The 17,790-nt window shown below is 45.6% G+C and overlaps 1 protein-coding gene across 2 annotated transcripts in view; it reads right to left on the reverse strand.

Moving 5' to 3' along the window:
* The window catches only part of ABCB10 (ATP binding cassette subfamily B member 10), an 878,274-nt gene that overhangs the window by 692,927 nt on the left and 167,557 nt on the right, over window positions 1-17,790 (reverse strand). For both annotated transcript variants that reach the window (XM_078648832.1, XM_078648833.1), the window contains exon 3: window positions 16,911-17,113. In XM_078648832.1, coding sequence (XP_078504958.1) covers window positions 16,911-17,113 — 203 coding nt within the window. The remainder of the gene's footprint in view (window positions 1-16,910; window positions 17,114-17,790) is intronic.

Genomic DNA, 17,790 nt, shown 5'->3' on the forward strand with positions numbered 1-17,790 from the left:
GAAGGAGTATTGGTATGGGGAGGGGATGGTGAAGAGATTGGAAGAGGTATATGTAGGAGGCTTGTGGCTTTATCCGTTTCCTTCTTTTATGGAGGCTGTATGGCGGAATAATAGCATCCTCGAAAGCCAGTTGCCTTTTGGGTACTGGAGACGTTGTCAGTTCCAGAACGATATTCTTTGTACCGGGCTGAAAGTGTAAGGTATTTTGTCTGGGATCAAGCCTTTCTTGCATGGTGTTGAGAATAGTCTTGGGTGTTTTTTTAGGTCCGAATGTACAGCATTTCGGTGCTGATGCCGGTTTCTGTTTCGGTGCCTGAGTGGTCGGTGCCATACAACTATGTGCTTTTGGTTTAAGTACCAAAGATATGCTTCAGTATGTCCATTTTGAGTAAAATTTTGATGTGGAGGCCCCTGCTGTTGGCCGATGTTTCGGTGCTATGGCTTTTGTGCAGTGGTGGATGGTGAGCAGGCTTTTCGTCCGGAGCCAATTAGGTAGGATGCAGATCAGGGGCATTTGTTCCCACGGTCCGACAAACATCTGAAGACTCCATGTGAAGTGGGTCTTGTTCGGTGCTGATTCGAAGCTGGAGTCTTGTATGGAGACGGACTCCAAAACTGCTGCTGAGACCTCTTCTTCCTCCCAGTCTGACTGGCCAAAGGTGTCTGGTGTGTAGTCTCTGTGCTGCATGTCTAGAGGCCGTGCAAATCTGTCCCAAAGGTTTTTTTTTTAGATCAAAAGGACCTGCAGGCCCCACTGGTATCTTCTCAATGATAGGGTGAGAGGCATAGGTTACGGACAGAGTGTTGGTTGGTATGGGGGTATTTTGTGTGAAACTTTGGACAAAAGAGGAACAGATTGCTTTCCATCAGCAGCATGTTTTCGGTTTCAACTGGAAGAATGGAAAAAAGCCCAGCCAGGCATGGCCCAAAGGCTGCTACAGCGAGTCCAGTGATTTGACGCAGTGGATTGTTTGTGCTTGAAGTGGAAAAGAACTAAGCTATCAAGACAATACAGTCAAGAACTACCGGTGAACCGAAGGGAAACGGAGATGATCTCAAACCGGAGCACCAGAGAGTACGTCCAGACCTGTCACCGGGGAAAAAACAATCTAATAATTGAGTAGGTGCCCATCTGCGGTATCTTCAAGAGGAAAAGTCCAATATCCTCGTGACTCGAAATTTTTTTTTGAAGGAAAAAAACTGCAATCATCTGAGTCCACCATTAGATGGCAGACTTATGCACAGCATGTGTATCTACAGCATCACATGCCTCGAACATACCATTACCAAAGTTAAGTAACTTGCTCTTCTGATGAAAACTTCTAACCACAGATTCCTCAAATTCAGAATAGATATCAAAGGACAACCTCTCAGCTGGTGTGTCTGTGGAATGACACGGACCAAAATGTCTAGCAGGACCAAATGGCCAAAAGGCCCTTCCAGTTGGATCTGACTAATATCAGGGACAGGTACTTTGCCTGCTAACCCAGTGGCAGCAGCCTTGGCCTTGCAAGTATCCATCATCCTCTCTGGAGGCTGCTTCTAAGGCCATTGTGTAGCAGATTCTTAATGCAGAGAACTATCTGCGTGGACAAAGGCAGTTTCTACATGCTTTGCCTTTGTTCGCTCTAGAAAACACCACTAAGCGCAGACTGTCCACCCAATGGTGTTCAATATGATCGCTGTAAAGACTGAGCACTATTTGGGGGTCCAACCAATGTAGCATCTCCTCCTTCTTTAAGGGGTGAGGAAGTGAAATTAACATAAGAAGAGCGATGGAGTGACCAACGTAACAGGAAGTAACACATTTGGGAAGAAAGCCTCTCTAGAACTTAAACACCAGTTTGTCCTGAAAGAAGGTGGTGTAGGGAGGCAGGACTGACAGAGCTTGAAGTTCACTCATGCAAGAGCTGACGTTATCATGATGAGAAGACCGTCTTTGGGGTCAGGAGAGGTAAGGAAAAACTACGCAATGACTCAAAAGAAGTACACATAAGGAAAGAAACGATCAACTTAAGGTCCCACACTGGCATCACAAAGGGTTTGGGAGGGAACATGTGGGCCAAACCTTCGAGAAAACCTATCATTACAGGTGATTTAAACAAGGGCGGTTGGTCTGGTAAAAGCAAAAAGCTGAAATGTCCAAAAAAATAACCTTTAACAATGCAAGTCCTAGCTGGGCCAAAGGCATAAACAGTAACATATCCAACAGTTTAACTTTCAAATGTGTCCATATTTTGGGTGCAACACCAAGGCCACAACCTTGTTCCAGCGACCGGCATAAACAGATTTTGCAGAAGGACGCTTGGCTTCCAAGATGACATCCACTACTTCGAGAGGGGGATCAAATGCAGTCAACTTCCGCTGCTCAATCTTCACGCATGGAGGTGTAGATTGTGCAGGGATAACTGCAAGACTTGGCACTGCTGCTGTGACAGAAGATCCTCCAGAAGCAACAGCCTGATCAGATACAGATGCTCAGATGTTTCAGGTGTCACACTATCCCAACTCAATCCACTAGGATGACTGAGCCCAATTATTCTCTCTCTTCTTCAGAACTCGGAGCAGAATAGGTAGATAGGAAGCAGGTCTCCAATAGACAGCCTTCTTGGAAACTCTTTCTTCAAAAGTGATGCACTGTGCATTTTTGGAGGTAGTGAAGAGATTGAACCATGGCTCTCCCCATTGCTGGAAGAGGCCTTGAGAATGTAGCTGCCATTTGTGATCTGCTAGGCGTCGCAGGCGTTTAATGATCCCACCAGGTGGTGGACAATCAGACAAATGTCCAGATGATTCAGTCGGGTCAACATGACAATGGTACTGTCCATGAGCATTCATCAGAATACCCTTGATGGGTGGTAGGAACATTTTCCAAGTCGAGAGATGGTTCTCCGCTCCAGAAGATTGATGTGAAGCTGCAACTCCGCCAGGACCAAAGATCTCAGATCGCCACCTCCTACTGATGGCCGTCCCAACCCAGAAGCGATGCATCAGTCACCACTGTCCGCTCCAGGTGGGGAAAGGAAACAAGTCTGCCACTGACTCAGTCGTGGTCCATGTGCAGTCTCCTCTGAAATCTGAAAGTGGTTGGAGAGGTCCCCCTGATACTGAGACTACTGGGGCTTCAGAACCCACTGCACAACCACCATATGCCACCTGGCGTGCTCATCCAGCAAGATGCTGTAGGCCATCAATCCCAGCAGCCTCAGAGTCTACCTCACTGAAATCCAGGACTGAGGCTGAAAGGACTCTTTCCCAGGGTAAAGGAAAGACAGTAAACTGTGTCCAGAATGTCCCGGATGAAGGGGAGCGTCTGAGATGGAGTCAGGTGTCACATCATCATGTTGATAGTGAACCCCAATATGGACAGGAGGTTCGCCGTATTCTAGAGGTGGTTGATGGATGCCTAGGAGGAGCCTGTCTTTAACAACTAATCGTCGAGGTAGAATGGCACCCCTGACTTACGAACATATGCTGCCACCAAGGCCATAATTTTCGTTATTAACTAAGGGGTGCTCGTGAAACCAAAGGGAAGCACAGCAAACTGAAAATGCTCCTTTCACACCACAAACCGCAGGTAATGCTAATGAGCCGGCAGAACAGGAATATGGCAATAGGTGTCCTGCAGGTTCAACACTACTATCTAGTCTTGAGAGACCAGCGCAGGGAAGAAATTTGCCAGTGTGAGTATTTTGAACTTCTTCCAGAGGAATACATTGAGAGGGCGCAGATCTAGAATAGGCCAAAAACCTCTGCCATTCTTAGGCTCCAGAAAGTAGCGACAATAACAAATGCATCCTACTTCTGGTACCAGCACCCCATCGACAGTCTCTTTGGCCAAAAGGGCTTGCACTGATATCTTCATTACAGAGGAATGGTCATCCGTCAATCACTGAGGGTACGATGGAAGGTGCGGAAGAAAAGAGAGAAAGGGTAAGGTGTATCCCTTGTGAACCATCTATAGGACCCACCTGTCCGACGTGACCACTTGTCAACCAGTTAAGTATTGGTGGATTCTGCCTCCCACCCTGCAATGGCACACTAAAGAGGTTTGGTGGGTGTGGGAAGTAGGCTGGGCAGCTCGCAGACCGTGGACCAGGGCACGATGAGCACCACTGCCCCTATCATAGAACTGCTAGGTTCCCTGTGGGGGTTGGACGGATTGGGGGTAAGGGACGCCTCTTTTCACATAATGTAATTGAGGTAGACAATAAAACCATCCACTCGTGAACAAGTGGCCGATCCAAAGCGCACTCTATGTATATATTGTATTGTGGATAATAGGTTTTCGGAAAAAAGGTTAGGTATGTGTGTAGGGGAGATCTAAAAAAAGAAAAAAAAGAAAGAAGCTTCATGCTTTTTAAGTCATAAGTTGAAAGGAAAGCACATCCACGTATGAAACGGTCACCCTGGCATGTTTGGCAGGCTGGGCAGAGAAAAAATAAACAAGTGCTGGCAATGCCAATAGGTCTGGCTTTAAAGGAATGTTATATGGTAATACGAACCATTACTAGTAACGAGCATGGGAATGAATATGTATTAGTGTGGAAGCAAAGAATTGTATAATAAGATTAGTGTAGGTTGCACTGTCAAGTAACTAAAAAGTTGTACAAAGTTCCCCTGGAAATAATCTTGTAATAGAGTCTCTCTCTCTGAATTAACTAGTGAGGTCAAAAAACAGGGAACTAGGCAGGTCCCTTGTCGGAACTAAGAAACCTCACACAACTAATAGGCTGGATGACATGTTTCATTCAGCCCTATGGTTGTCTTGTCTCATCATCGGCTTCCTGCTCCAACGTCAGGCTGGCGCTGCAATGCCTGACGGGTAACAACGAGTGTTACACTTTTGTGGAGATCTTTTGTTCCTTGCCGTGGTTTGAGAGCGTGTGAGGGACCTAGAGAAGTGAAGTAGTGAGCGAGGTGTGATTTAAAAAAGGTTGGTTAGTCCACTAGGTATCCTTTATTCGTGTGGTTAGCCACCTTATTAAAAAGTGAGATGAGGGGTATCGAGAACCAAGGTTACATTAGTATGGCCTCATTTCAACCCTCATATGTGGTCAACATGTTTCATGCCCTAAAGGCAATTCTTCAGGACCGGATAGTGCTCATAAACTAATCAGGGGCCCAGGACTGGGCTATGGTGTATACAGTATACAACCTGGTAGGTCTGTGACCAGAGCAGGCTGGTGGTCCTGCAACACCGTCAGACCTAAGGATGAAATGAAGGTATTAATCACAGTATGTTACACGCTAACTTGTTGCATGTCACAACCTCCCCAAGTTTAAACATAGCACCCGGGCATCAGTGATCATCTAAGTGCTTGAAAGTATAGAAGTGAACTCGTGAGGAGAGAGAGACTTTAATTGCTTATTAAGTATATGATAACCAAAACGTATTTGGATACTAACTCTGAGTAGAGGTCTGTTTCTTTGTAATACCAAGGACCTCTTAGGTTAGTCTAGCGTTTTCTGAGGGGCCAATATCCCCCTGAGTGGGAAGGGGGAACTCAAGGATTAGGATAGAAGTAGGCTGACAGATAGCAGGTGTTGTGGCTTACCCTTGTAAACCCTGTGTAAGTCCACGCGGCTTGTTCTTGTGGGACCTGCAAAGTTTACGAGTAAGGGGTCAGGACTTTAGATAGGGGTCATGGAGATAAATTTATAGGGACGACCAGCAGCCCGTATGGAGTCTTGTCCCACCAGGCTGCACTGCTCGGTAAGGCATACCGCGCGCCCTGACTCGCGACGCCGCCCGCAGGTGCTGCGCGAACACGCCAGGGTCGTGGGGGGGACCAACGGTGCAAGTGTCCGTAAGTAACTGATCCCGTGGTGATAGCGCAAGCCCCCCAGCAGCCAGCGTCGGAGAGTCAGGCGAGGGCAGTCTCCAATGACCGCAGGCTGGCGGACGAACGAGACCCAAACGGCCTCGCTAGGATGTCCGTCAGTAGTCAACACGGGAGTCCTGTTACAGACACAGCAGGCTTACCTGAATTGCACGAGGCCAGCGCCATTCTGAACCTACCCCCACACTCCGGCGTGTGACAACACTCAGAACAGCCGGTGGCGTACTTGAGACCCTTCCGCCATTAAATACAGAGTGTACGAGTCCCAGTAGGGGGGCGTGTCCCTGATGACGTTTGTGGCGAAGCGGCCAATCAGGTGCCTCTAATGTTAGGGAATAGGCGGTGTGAGCCATGTTGGAACGGGGTGTAAGATATCTTATTACAAGGAACCGAGGAACCCACTTTCACGTACGATGGGTTTCTAAGGACGCCAAGTACCGGTCCCTCCCTTCTAGAAGGTATTTATGGAATCCCCGAAAGTATAATTGTTCATGAATACAGGGGGGCCGAGGGACGTCTGAAATTGACGCAGCCGCTCTAGAACATCTGATATTTGTGCACACAGCTGGCGTGATGAATGGTGATATTATGCCCACAGTGCGTGCCATGTTTGAAGGGGGATCGGAGACTATAGTACTAGTGGGGGGAAGAAAAACGGTGACCTAGCCGAGTATGTAGGATATCTCGAAGTGTACTGTACTAATCACAACCCTGGCAAAGATACCACAGACCATACGCGGAGAGCCATAACCCTGTTTGACATCATGGGCGCCACGGGGGGGGAGATGTCGATGATCCTCCTCGATGCCGAGAAGGCATTTGATCGAGTATCATGGCAGTTTCTCTGGAACATTCTGAAAAGTAAGAACTTTGGTAACAACTTTATTAATGCCATTAAAGCCATATACTTCAGCCCCACAGCTAAAATCACCATAGGTAGCAATGAGTCGGAGTTTATCAAGGTTCAAAGAGGCACAAGGCAGGGGTGCCCATGCTCCCCGGCTTTATTTGCCCTTTATATTGATCCCCTTATTCAGAAGCTATTAATGTCACCCGCAATCCAACCAGTCATTACCGGGTCTTTTTCCACGAAAATCATGGCATATGCAGATGATGTCGCTGTTATAACTACAAATCCCTCTGAGGCAATTCTCGAAATTGAGGCAATCACTCAGGCATTTGGGCTATATTCAGGGTACTCTTTGAACAGTGATAAAACGATGGTATTAGCCACTAATAACATTCACTACGAAAATGTACTCAGGGTAAAACAAGCTACATACCTAGGAGTATGCCTCTCTACGGAAGTAAGCAAGATTAGCGATTTAAATTACTCCCCTCTTATTGATAGAATTAAAGTAGATCTTAGAAGGATAGATAACCTGCATCTGTCGATAATTGGTAGGACCAATTATGTTAAAATGAACTTATTTCCACGGGTGTTATATTTTTTTAGAGCAATCCCTGTACTGCCTGGAGAACACTTTATCAAGATTATCAATTCCCTTATCTCGAGGTTTATTTGGAGTTATGGAAAAATAAGACGGGCCCTCCCTCTGCTGGCGCTACCTAAAGATAGGGGCGGCCTAGCTATACCAAATTTAAGATTATATTTTTGGGCAACATTAGTGCAATATATGGACCCACTTTTGACCGCGAAATCTGGGGCGTTAACCACTATAGCCCCATATATTCCATCGATATATGAGCTTAGTTTGGGGGAGAAATATAAGAGCCTGTTTTTAAGACAGGTGGAACCATCATATTACAAAAAAATTAAATTAAAGACAGTATTAGATGCGCGAGCAGTATGGAAAGCTATTTGTAAACATATGGATATTCCTACATTTACGAAATATACACCACTATGGCACTGTAAGATTATTCCCGCCATCTTTAATGACACTAGATCCAAGAGGTGGGAGCTCCTTGGAATTAATACAATAGGTGACTTTTTTGGTCATAGCATTCCATCATCTTTTGACTCCTTTCAAGAAAGATACAACATCCCAGTTTGCGATTTTCTAAAATTTTATCAAATATCGTCCACCATCTGCAATATTACACCAAAAATTCTACTAGATAATATACCATTATTGGACAGTATAAGGAAAAACTCTACAAGAATTGGGGTTTTATATCAGATGTTTATGACCAATACTCCAGACGACCTCGAGCGAACGGAACAATCTTGGGCCTCGAAATTAGCAAACCCCAATGTAGATATTGATCTCTCACTAGCCCTTTCAGCAAAGCTCTTTATAGCTTCTAATTTAAAGGCCCAATATTATAAAACCATATACAATTTATACTATACACCAGCAAAATTATTTGCTTGGGGGCTGAGAACTGATGACAATTGCCCTAGATGTAAACAATCACTTGCAAATCTCTTGCATATGTTTTCCGAATGTCCTTCATTGGCAATAGTTAAAGCTATGATACTAGAGTACTGGGCCCAAATTTTTGGGCATCGGGTAAGAGACTCTACAACGTTGTATTTATTAGGCCATGATGACTCCCTGGATCACAATAGGGAAGAACAGGCGGTACTCTTTCTGGGATATGCTGTACTTCGGATAATATTGGCAGCTAGATGGAAAGATGCAGACCCCCCTACCTTTCAAATGTGGCTTGGTCGATTTATTGCCATTTATAAACAGGAAGTCGCAATCTATGCCACAAGAGGTAGGAAAATGAGGGCAATAGGTAAACAGCTGTGGGAGCCCATTACTAAATGGTATGACACTGAAAGTGGAAATCTTGATTTGAATGTATGATTTGTTTTATCTTACTCTGCTTCTTTTCGCTCTACATTTTTCCCTTATGGACTATATGATTTTCCGCTTTGTTGGCTCAGAATAATGCTGCTATTTGACATGGATAAAATGTATATAGGTTTGGTTGTCTTTACTTTTACTCCATTATTATACTTATAACTGGCGAAAGATTATATCTTAGATACCATATTGCAACATAAGACATATATTCAAGTTGTATCCTGCATTGTTTACTTTGATCTACTTATGTTATTTGTCTGAATTTGCCAAAATAAAAAAATTAAAAAATAATTTAAAAAAATAGATGTATCAACAAAATAAAGAAATCCCTATACAGTTCAAACCTATTAACTCCTTGTGAGGGTATAAATGATAACCCCTTAGATAGCATAATCATGCAATGATGATCTCAGAGGAATTCAGAAAGAAAATAGTGATATCACGGCTATATTCCAATAGTGTTGTGTCCCTGTCTTCAGGTAGAGTTGTTGATGATCTTGATACCATCTCCTTCCTTGTATGCAGAACTTGCTATGTCATCCGTTCTGTTGCTAGTTTAAAAAATTAACAGAAACATGGTTGGTAGTTCATATGTTATCAAAGGTTTCCTCCTTCCCCATGTAGGCCATATTTTCCACCATTCTAATCAACTGTTCTAATGTGGCCTCATCTTCAGAGTCTGAGTAAAAGGTACCTGAAAAGGTGACAACATTTCTTGCTGTCAAGCATCTATTTGAATACGTTGTTTACCTAAATTTGACTGTTGATAAAAAAAAACTTGAGCTGGAAATGAATAAACTCACTCATTAGGGAAAAAAAAAAAAAAAAAAAAGGACCAGGCAGAATGCTTGTGGAGCATCATGGTTGTTATCTGGCTAGCAGATTCCAAGGGACTGAGTCATTGAGCCCACAGGTGTCTAATTGCAGACGGTGCACCCACCTCTGTTCAATTCTGTGTAGTGCTTGCTGACTAATGGTGGGGTGCCATTCTAAGACCACCCATTTCATGCTCTCGGCTGAGTGGCCAGCTTGTTTGCAGTGTTCATATAACCATGTGTTTGTTTTTGCACTGCGGATGTTACTATTATGTTCAATAATGCGCACTTTGACAGTGCGCATCGTCATACCTATGTAGTTGAGACCGCAGGTGCATGTGAGCATGTAAATACATCTGCTACTGTTGCAGTTAGTATGCTTGTTTAGGTGCCAAGTAAATGTATATGATAGCATGATCTCTTTGCTTTGTGTGGACTGGGGACAGACGACGCAGTTGCCACATCGGAAATGACCGACAACTGGTGGTAAGTCCCAAAGTGTGTTCTGGGGGAGAGTGCTCGTCTTCTTTGGTGGAGTATGGATCAAAGTATCCTTCAAGTTGGCAGTTCTTTTAAAGGCAAAGCGTGGGCGTGGAATATCTAGTCCAGCTGAATTAATGATCCCCCAGTGGGAATTTACCGTTTTTTTAATGAAAGTGGAATTTTTGGTGTAAGTCGTTACACATGTGATGACATCCTCTGTAGCCTTTGTGTGTGTCTCCAAAAGGGCTTCTCTGTTATTGTTGAGTGCTCTTTTGACTGATTGTTTGAGGAGTCTCGTCGGGTAGCCCCTATCCTGGAGCTTATGTTGTAGGGTAGAAGCCTCTCGTTTGTAGTCAATCACTGACGTGCAGTTTCTGCGGATCCGCAGGAATTGCCCGAATGGCAAGTTCTCCCTCAATGCCCTGGTGTGATGGCTATGGTACAGGAGGAGGCTGTTTCTGTCGGTCTCTTTCCTGTGGTGATCTCTGTGGGGTCCAACCTGATGGTAAGGTCGAGGAAGGGGAGTGATTGTTCGGAAATGGTGCCCGTGAATTTAAGAAATTGGTTCTGGAGGTTAATCCATGTGCAGAAGGCTTCGCAACTGGCCCGGTCCCCCTTCCAGAAGATCAAAATATCGTCGATGTAGCGACGCCATAGGGTCAAGTGTTCAAGAAACGGATTGGTATCAGTGGAGTAGATGAAGTGCTCCTCAAAGGTGGCCATGTATATACATGCCAAGCTTGGCGCAAATGTTGAACCCATAGACGTGCCACGGATCTGATGGTACAGCTGTGACTCGTATCTGAAAAAATTCTCCGTCAGAGCTATACTTGCTAGAGCCATGATGAATGAGATGGGGGTGGGTGATGTCCATTCCTCCGACCTCAACACAGACTCTACTGCCTCTAAAGTTGCTTGCTGGGGGATGTTTGTATATAGGGCTTCCACATCCAATGTCAATATAAGATCGACATTTTCCCTACCATCCATATCATCAATCAAGCGCAGGACATCTCTGGTGTCCTGAAGAAAAGATGGAATTTTCTTAACTATAGGTTGTAGAAATACGTCAAAAAATTGAGACAGTGGTTCCAGTAAGGAGCCTATTCCGGACACAATGGGCCTGCCTGGCACCGGGGTGACCCCCTTGTGAATTTTTGGTAGTGTGTAGAAATAGGGCGTTACCGGTTCGGTGGTAATGAGGAATTCTGCTTCCTTCTTGGTTAGCCATTCATTTGTTTCACCCTCAATCACGAGACTCATGATGGTAGTTGTCAGACGTTTGGTGGGGTCTATGGTGAGGGGTCTGTAATGGGTACTGTTAGACAGTTGTCGTCTACATTCCCGGTCATATTCATCATAGTCTTGGATGACCGTGGCTCCCCCTTTGTCCGCCTGTTTAATGACGATGGTGTTGTCATTGCCTAAAGCATGGGAGGCTTGTCTCTCTGCCTTGGTCAGATTATTGAATTGGTTGATATGCGGTTTCTTTGTAAGGCTGGTTAGAACCGCTCTTTCAAATGCCAGAATCTCCGGGGGGACCATCCCATCCGTAGGGGTGTAAGTGGAGGGTTTCCGTAGTCCTGTATCTGGATTTTCTGGTTCAGATTTGTCACCAAAGAAAGCTCGCAGGCGTATCTTTCTGAAGAGTTGTTTAATTTCAATCATTTCTTGAAAATTGTCTGGAGTAGGAGTAGGGACGAAACCAAGTCCCTTTTCTAAAATTCTATTTTCAGTGGGGGTCAAGACTCTTTTTGAGAGGTTCACCGTCAAACTCTTCTCCCCCTGGTTGCACTCCTGGTTTCTACCGTAGTCTGTGGTGTTGGCTGGTCTTGCCACTGGACCCCTTTCTGTCCGCCTCGCTTTCGCCCTCTTCCTCTGCCCCAACCTCTGCCTTGAAAAGGTGGCGGGTTCAAAGGGAAAAATTGTGGCGGACCCTGTTGGTAGAAGGGGTACTGCCACGGGGGTGCCATGTGTGGGGGCCCTTGGAACACAGGTCCTTGGTGGTAACCTGGTTGCCAGTTGGGGCGTTGTGGGGCCCGGTTGTTCTTTGGGTTATATCCTCCACTGGAATCACTGCTAGTGGAGCCTCGTCTACTATTATTGTCCGAGTTGTCATCCGAGGAGTAGCTTGTCTTTTTACTCTTGAAGCCATCCTTCAAGTATGGGTATACTTTCTCCTTCTCGAACTTTGAGATATCTTTCTGTAGTTTGGCTGTTTTTTTGATTCAGGAGATATTCGTGGTGATCAGCCATTTCTTGATTGATATCAGATAATTTTGTGGTGAAGTTGGCCTTGTTGTTCTTGTTGACCGCACTCCTCATCGTGGCTTCTATGGCTGTGATTTTCTCTAATAGAGCATCAGATAATCGTTTTGCTGTTTGCACAATTAAAAAGAGTAAATCTTTAGTGCATTTCCAGGATACCTGGACCCAGTCGACCTTAAATTGTTTGTCTTCTAAGAAGAGTCTGGGTATAATGTTAACGATAAGGCCCTGTGGGGCAATGTTACTTCTCAGGTATTCAGTCATCATTGTCCCATGTATCGTAATCCTTATCAGTTCTTTCTTCATCTCGGTCAGTATGACCCAATCATCATTGGTAGCGCCAGAGGCAGAGGCAGCCGAGATGGTGAGTAAGCTGGGTGCTGCCCTAAGGGCTTCAGCAATGGCGTCCTCATCAAAGCTGAGACCCGGTACATCTTCCATATTTTCGCGGAGTGTGGCCAGGTTTTGGTGTGTTTGAAGTGGTTAGTTAAACCACAATTGTGGAGTTCTGGGAACAAAACCCAGTGGGTGTAGGTCCAGAGAAGTGAAGTAGTGTCACTCTTGGTAGCCTAAGTGTCCCGTGGGGGCAGCCCACGCAATATATGTAAACAACAGAAGGGGACGGAAAAAGGACAATATTTATAGGGGTCCAGTGTACCTGTCCTAAGAACATGTAACCAAAAAGTTGTACAAAGTTCCCCTGGAAATAATCTTGTAATAGAGTCTCTCTCTCTGAATTAACTAGTGAGGTCAAAAAACAGGGAACTAGGCAGGTCCCTTGTCGGAACTAAGAAACCTCACACAACTAATAGGCTGGATGACATGTTTCATTCAGCCCTATGGTTGTCTTGTCTCATCATCGGCTTCCTGCTCCAACGTCAGGCTGGAGCTGCAATGCCTGACGGGTAACAACGAGTGTTACACTTTTGTGGAGATCTTTTGTTCCTTGCCGTGGTTTGAGAGCGTGTGAGGGACCTAGAGAAGTGAAGTAGTGAGCGAGGTGTGATTTAAAAAAGGTTGGTTAGTCCACTAGGTATCCTTTATTCGTGTGGTTAGCCACCTTATTAAAAAGTGAGATGAGGGGTATCGAGAACCAAGGTTACATTAGTATGGCCTCATTTTAACCCTCATATGTGGTCAACATGTTTCATGCCCTAAAGGCAATTCTTCAGAGCCGGATAGTGCTCATAAACTAATCAGGGGCCCAGGACTGGGCTATGGTGTATACAGTATACAACCTGGTAGGTCTGTGACCAGAGCAGGCTGGTGGTCCTGAGACACCGTCAGACCTAAGGATGAAATGAAGGTATTAATCACAGTATGTTACACGCTAACTTGTTGCATGTCACAACCTTCCCAAGTTTAAACATAGCACCCGGGCATCAGTGATCATCTAAGTGCTTGAAAGTATAGAAGTGAACTCGTGAGGAGAGAGAGACTTTAATTGCTTATTAAGTATATGATAACCAAAACGTATTTGGATACTAACTCTGAGTAGAGGTCTGTTTCTTTGTAATACCAAGGACCTCTTAGGTTAGTCTAGCGTTTTGGTTATCATATACTTAATAAACAATTAAAGTCTCTCTCTCCTCACGAGTTCACTTCTATACTTTCAAGCACTTAGATGATCACTGATGCCCGGGTGCTATGTTTAAACTTGGGAAGGTTGTGACATGCAACAAGTTAGCGTGTAACATACTGTGATTAATACCTTCATTTCATCCTTAGGTCTGACGGTGTCGCAGGACCACCAGCCTGCTCTGGTCACAGACCTACCAGGTTGTATACTGTATACACCATAGCCCAGTCCTGGGCCCCTGATTAGTTTATGAGCACTATCCGGTCCTGAAGAATTGCCTTTAGGGCATGAAACATGTTGACCACATATGAGGGTTGAAATGAGGCCATACTAATGTAACCTTGGTTCTCGATACCCCTCATCTCACTTTTTAATAAGGTGGCTAACCACACGAATAAAGGATACCTAGTGGACTAACCAACCTTTTTTAAATCACACCTCGCTCACTACTTCACTTCTCTAGGTCCCTCACACGCTCTCAAACCACGGCAAGGAACAAAAGATCTCCACAAAAGTGTAACACTCGTTGTTACCCGTCAGGCATTGCAACGCCAGCCTGACGTTGGAGCAGGAAGCCGATGATGAGACAAGACAACCATAGGGCTGAATGAAACATGTCATCCAGCCTATTAGTTGTGTGAGGTTTCTTAGTTCCGACAAGGGACCTGCCTAGTTCCCTGTTTTTTGACCTCATTAGTTAATTCAGAGAGAGAGACTCTATTACAAGATTATTTCCAGGGGAACTTTGTACAACTTTTTGGTTACATGTTCTTAGGACAGGTACAGTTGCACTGTCAAGCCAGACCTAAAACTATCTAGGTCAATGACTGCCCTCCTCACTTCCAGGCTGCTGCCTGAGAAAGTCATACAGAATAAATTACCTAGCTATCTAACCAACTTTTACAGCATTGCAATGTTAAAGAGTACCCCCTAAAGTTCAATCTCGGCCAGCAGGATAAATAAAATGAACACAGCTGCAGTGGAGGGAAATAACTTTTTTTGTGGAAGCACACAACTTCTGTAAAACCAAAACACGTACTCTTGGCTCCCAACATGTGGGCAGAGCCAAAGCTCCTCTCGAGTGATGCTCACAATTGTCTGGTGACAGCTGCGCTGTTAGGCCAGACTATAAAAAGGCCCATTCCACGTACCTCCTGTGGCTTGGTCCAACTCCTCCCCTCGTCTTGACCAAGGCGGTAAATAAAGTCGCTAGCAGGCCTTGCTTAACGGACGATGACGCCTGTGTCCTCCAGCACTTCCCGAGGTGAGAAAAAGGTTCACTTGAAAACTTGCATAGGGTAAACTACAGTATACGAACTGTGTTTTCATTACCCCCAAAGATGAGGGGGTTAATAACAGCAACCTAGCTTTTAGAGGACCAAAATGCCTCCATCCCTTCTAACCTTACCCAAGGGCCTATATTTTGACATACTACCCCTCGCCTTGCCCAAGGTCAAATGAGGCCAATGTTGGCAATAACAAATAGCAATAACAAATGGCGAGCAGCTACCCAACCATTGGCACATTTTCGATAGATAATAGTGAGCAATGTTCAGTGACAGTTGACCCTCTTCTGTGGCCCGCACAGTGTTGTGGGCCAACGAGGGGCAAGTCACATCGCACCTGGCCCTTTCTTCCTACTAAGAGCAGGGGACAGGGGCCATCGAAAGGTCAACTGCCCTTGTGTTTTCTTTTTAATCTCCTCCCTCGGTCTTGGGCACAAATGCAGGAGGAAAATATGTATTCCTCTTCACCCTTTGGCTAAGCAAGTCGGTGGCACATTGGGCAAAGTGGTGGAAGAAGTTTACGAAGAACCCTCTCCGTCTGGGAAGCCAGGTGGTCCAAAGCCCTTCAAGACCCCCCTACACCCCATCACATTTTTATTGTTTCTAATGTTCTTGGACGTAGGAGGGGAGATAAAAAAATATTCTGGAGTTTGGAGTTGCTAAAGGCACATCCCTCCAAATCCTGTGCTTAATTGAAACCTCTCTAAATGCTTACAAACATTAGGAGAGGGAAACAATGGGGTGGGAGAAGAGGGAGTTGAAAGGGGGCGGGGGGGCAATGTTTGATTGCAAGGAAGCACTGGATCCAAGAGCGGCTACAAAGAAGGGAGGAGGGGGCAAAAAGGAGCACTTGGCCGAGGGTTAGGACACAAAATAGAGCAAGCTTAAGACTGCAGGGGTGACAGAAGTTGCTGGGCAGGCGGGGCCCACACAGAGGTTGCAGGCTGCTGGTTGGCTGCACTGAGGGTCGGGGGAGCAGGATGCTGCATAGGCACTTCAAGGGGACTAGGGACACACAAAGGGGCTGGAGGATCAGGACAAGGTTGTTGAATACTGTTGCAGAGCATGCGGAAGTAAATGGGCTGCATGAAGCCGCAGAAGTAAATGGTCTGCATGGGGCCGGAAACACAGAGAGGATGTGGTGGGCACACAGAGAGTTCATCAATTGTGTGTCTTTTGCTTTCTCGCCGTAAGTGCGCCGGGTATGCCCAGACGTGGGTCCCCAGCTCACTGTGCCACTGGATTCAAGCTTTCCTGGCTGATGAGGGGTGAAACCCTGAAACAGGTCCTAGGATGCTTGTTTGCGGTCCAGGGTCAAGACTGATTTGCAAATGGCAAGGTCTAAACTGGGGTGGCATAGTGAGCAAAAGCATGATGGATTTAAATGTTTTGATTTGTTCTGCATTCCGTACATCAATTGTGTGTTTTTTGAATGTTGTTGCAGGGCATGCGGAAGTAAATGGGCTACATGGGCCGGGAACACAGAGGCTGTGGTGAGCACACAGGGAGCTGCAAGTCAAGAGGTAGCACATAAAGGGGCTACAGGGTGAGTGCATGAACACACAGGGCACACAGAGATAGGACAGGGTAGAACACACAGGCTACAAGGAAGACTGGGGTACAAAAAATAGAAGTCCAAAGTGATGTGGGGGTATTGGTGAAAGCATAGGCAGGGGTGCAGCCACAGGTTGTATTGGGGCAGGGTTACACAAAGGGTCTAAAAGGGAAATGGAGGGACACTGAGATTAGCAAACACGATTTATAAACAATGGCAAGACGGCACAATGTACTTTGCCGTTTACAATAAAAAACACACACACACACTCACATACATACATACATACATACATACATACCATCATTCCGATGCCAACGGATACCTGAGCCACAGATCTCAGACCGTCAGAAAGATTCTCCGTCACCGAACGGCCCAAAAGGGCAGTGTCCATTGATAGGCGGTTTACTAGCTCTCCTGTTCGAGTCTTGTCAAAGAACGCAACTTCCTGCCTCAAAATGGAGGAAAACAAGGATGTTCGCAACTGCTTCACAATTTGCTGTCCTGCAATGAACAAAGTGTTAACAGCTGTGATTAAGAAAACATATTTTATGTAAAAAAAGTTAAAAAAAATTGGACATTTTTTATTATTAATAGTAATACGTGGTTACAAAAAGTATGCAAGAGAGGAGTTCATAGTGCAGAAAATAAATGTTACTATTATCCAATTTAACACTTCAAATTGACTGCAGAATCTGCCCTACAATCAGCTCCGAAAAGGGCATTGAAGCTGTACTCTGCCGGAATATTTTCAATGTTTACATGTTTTGTAACAAAACAGTAACGGCTGGCATGGAATGAAGGTGGAGAGACAGCGGGAGGAGGGTTTTACTTAGGGGTGCTCACTAGGTCTCTGAGTCGTGCCTGATGTTGATTCTGAAGCTTTCGATCAGTGCCAGCCATGGCTGGAGAGCTGTTGCGGCCCAGTCAACATGGAATAATGGCTTGGGGGGGGGGTTTTGACCGCAGCAGGCACTGACATCGCCGTGAAGGCAACGGCTTAGCCCCGCACTGGCTCACCACCATTGCTGCAGTTCACCGAGCGCCGTGAGGGAAACGGCCAGCAGTAGACTACACTTCCCAGGTGCCCCAGTGGCAGAGGCGCCCCAGGGACGTCACAGGCTGCGCCCGGAGGCGCCAACAAAGACCGGAGCGCTGACCGCTCTGAGGGGGGCGTTTTT

Source organism: Lissotriton helveticus, chromosome 6 (genome assembly GCF_964261635.1).
Source record: "Lissotriton helveticus chromosome 6, aLisHel1.1, whole genome shotgun sequence".
In the NCBI taxonomy this organism is placed as follows: Eukaryota; Metazoa; Chordata; class Amphibia; order Caudata; family Salamandridae; genus Lissotriton; species Lissotriton helveticus.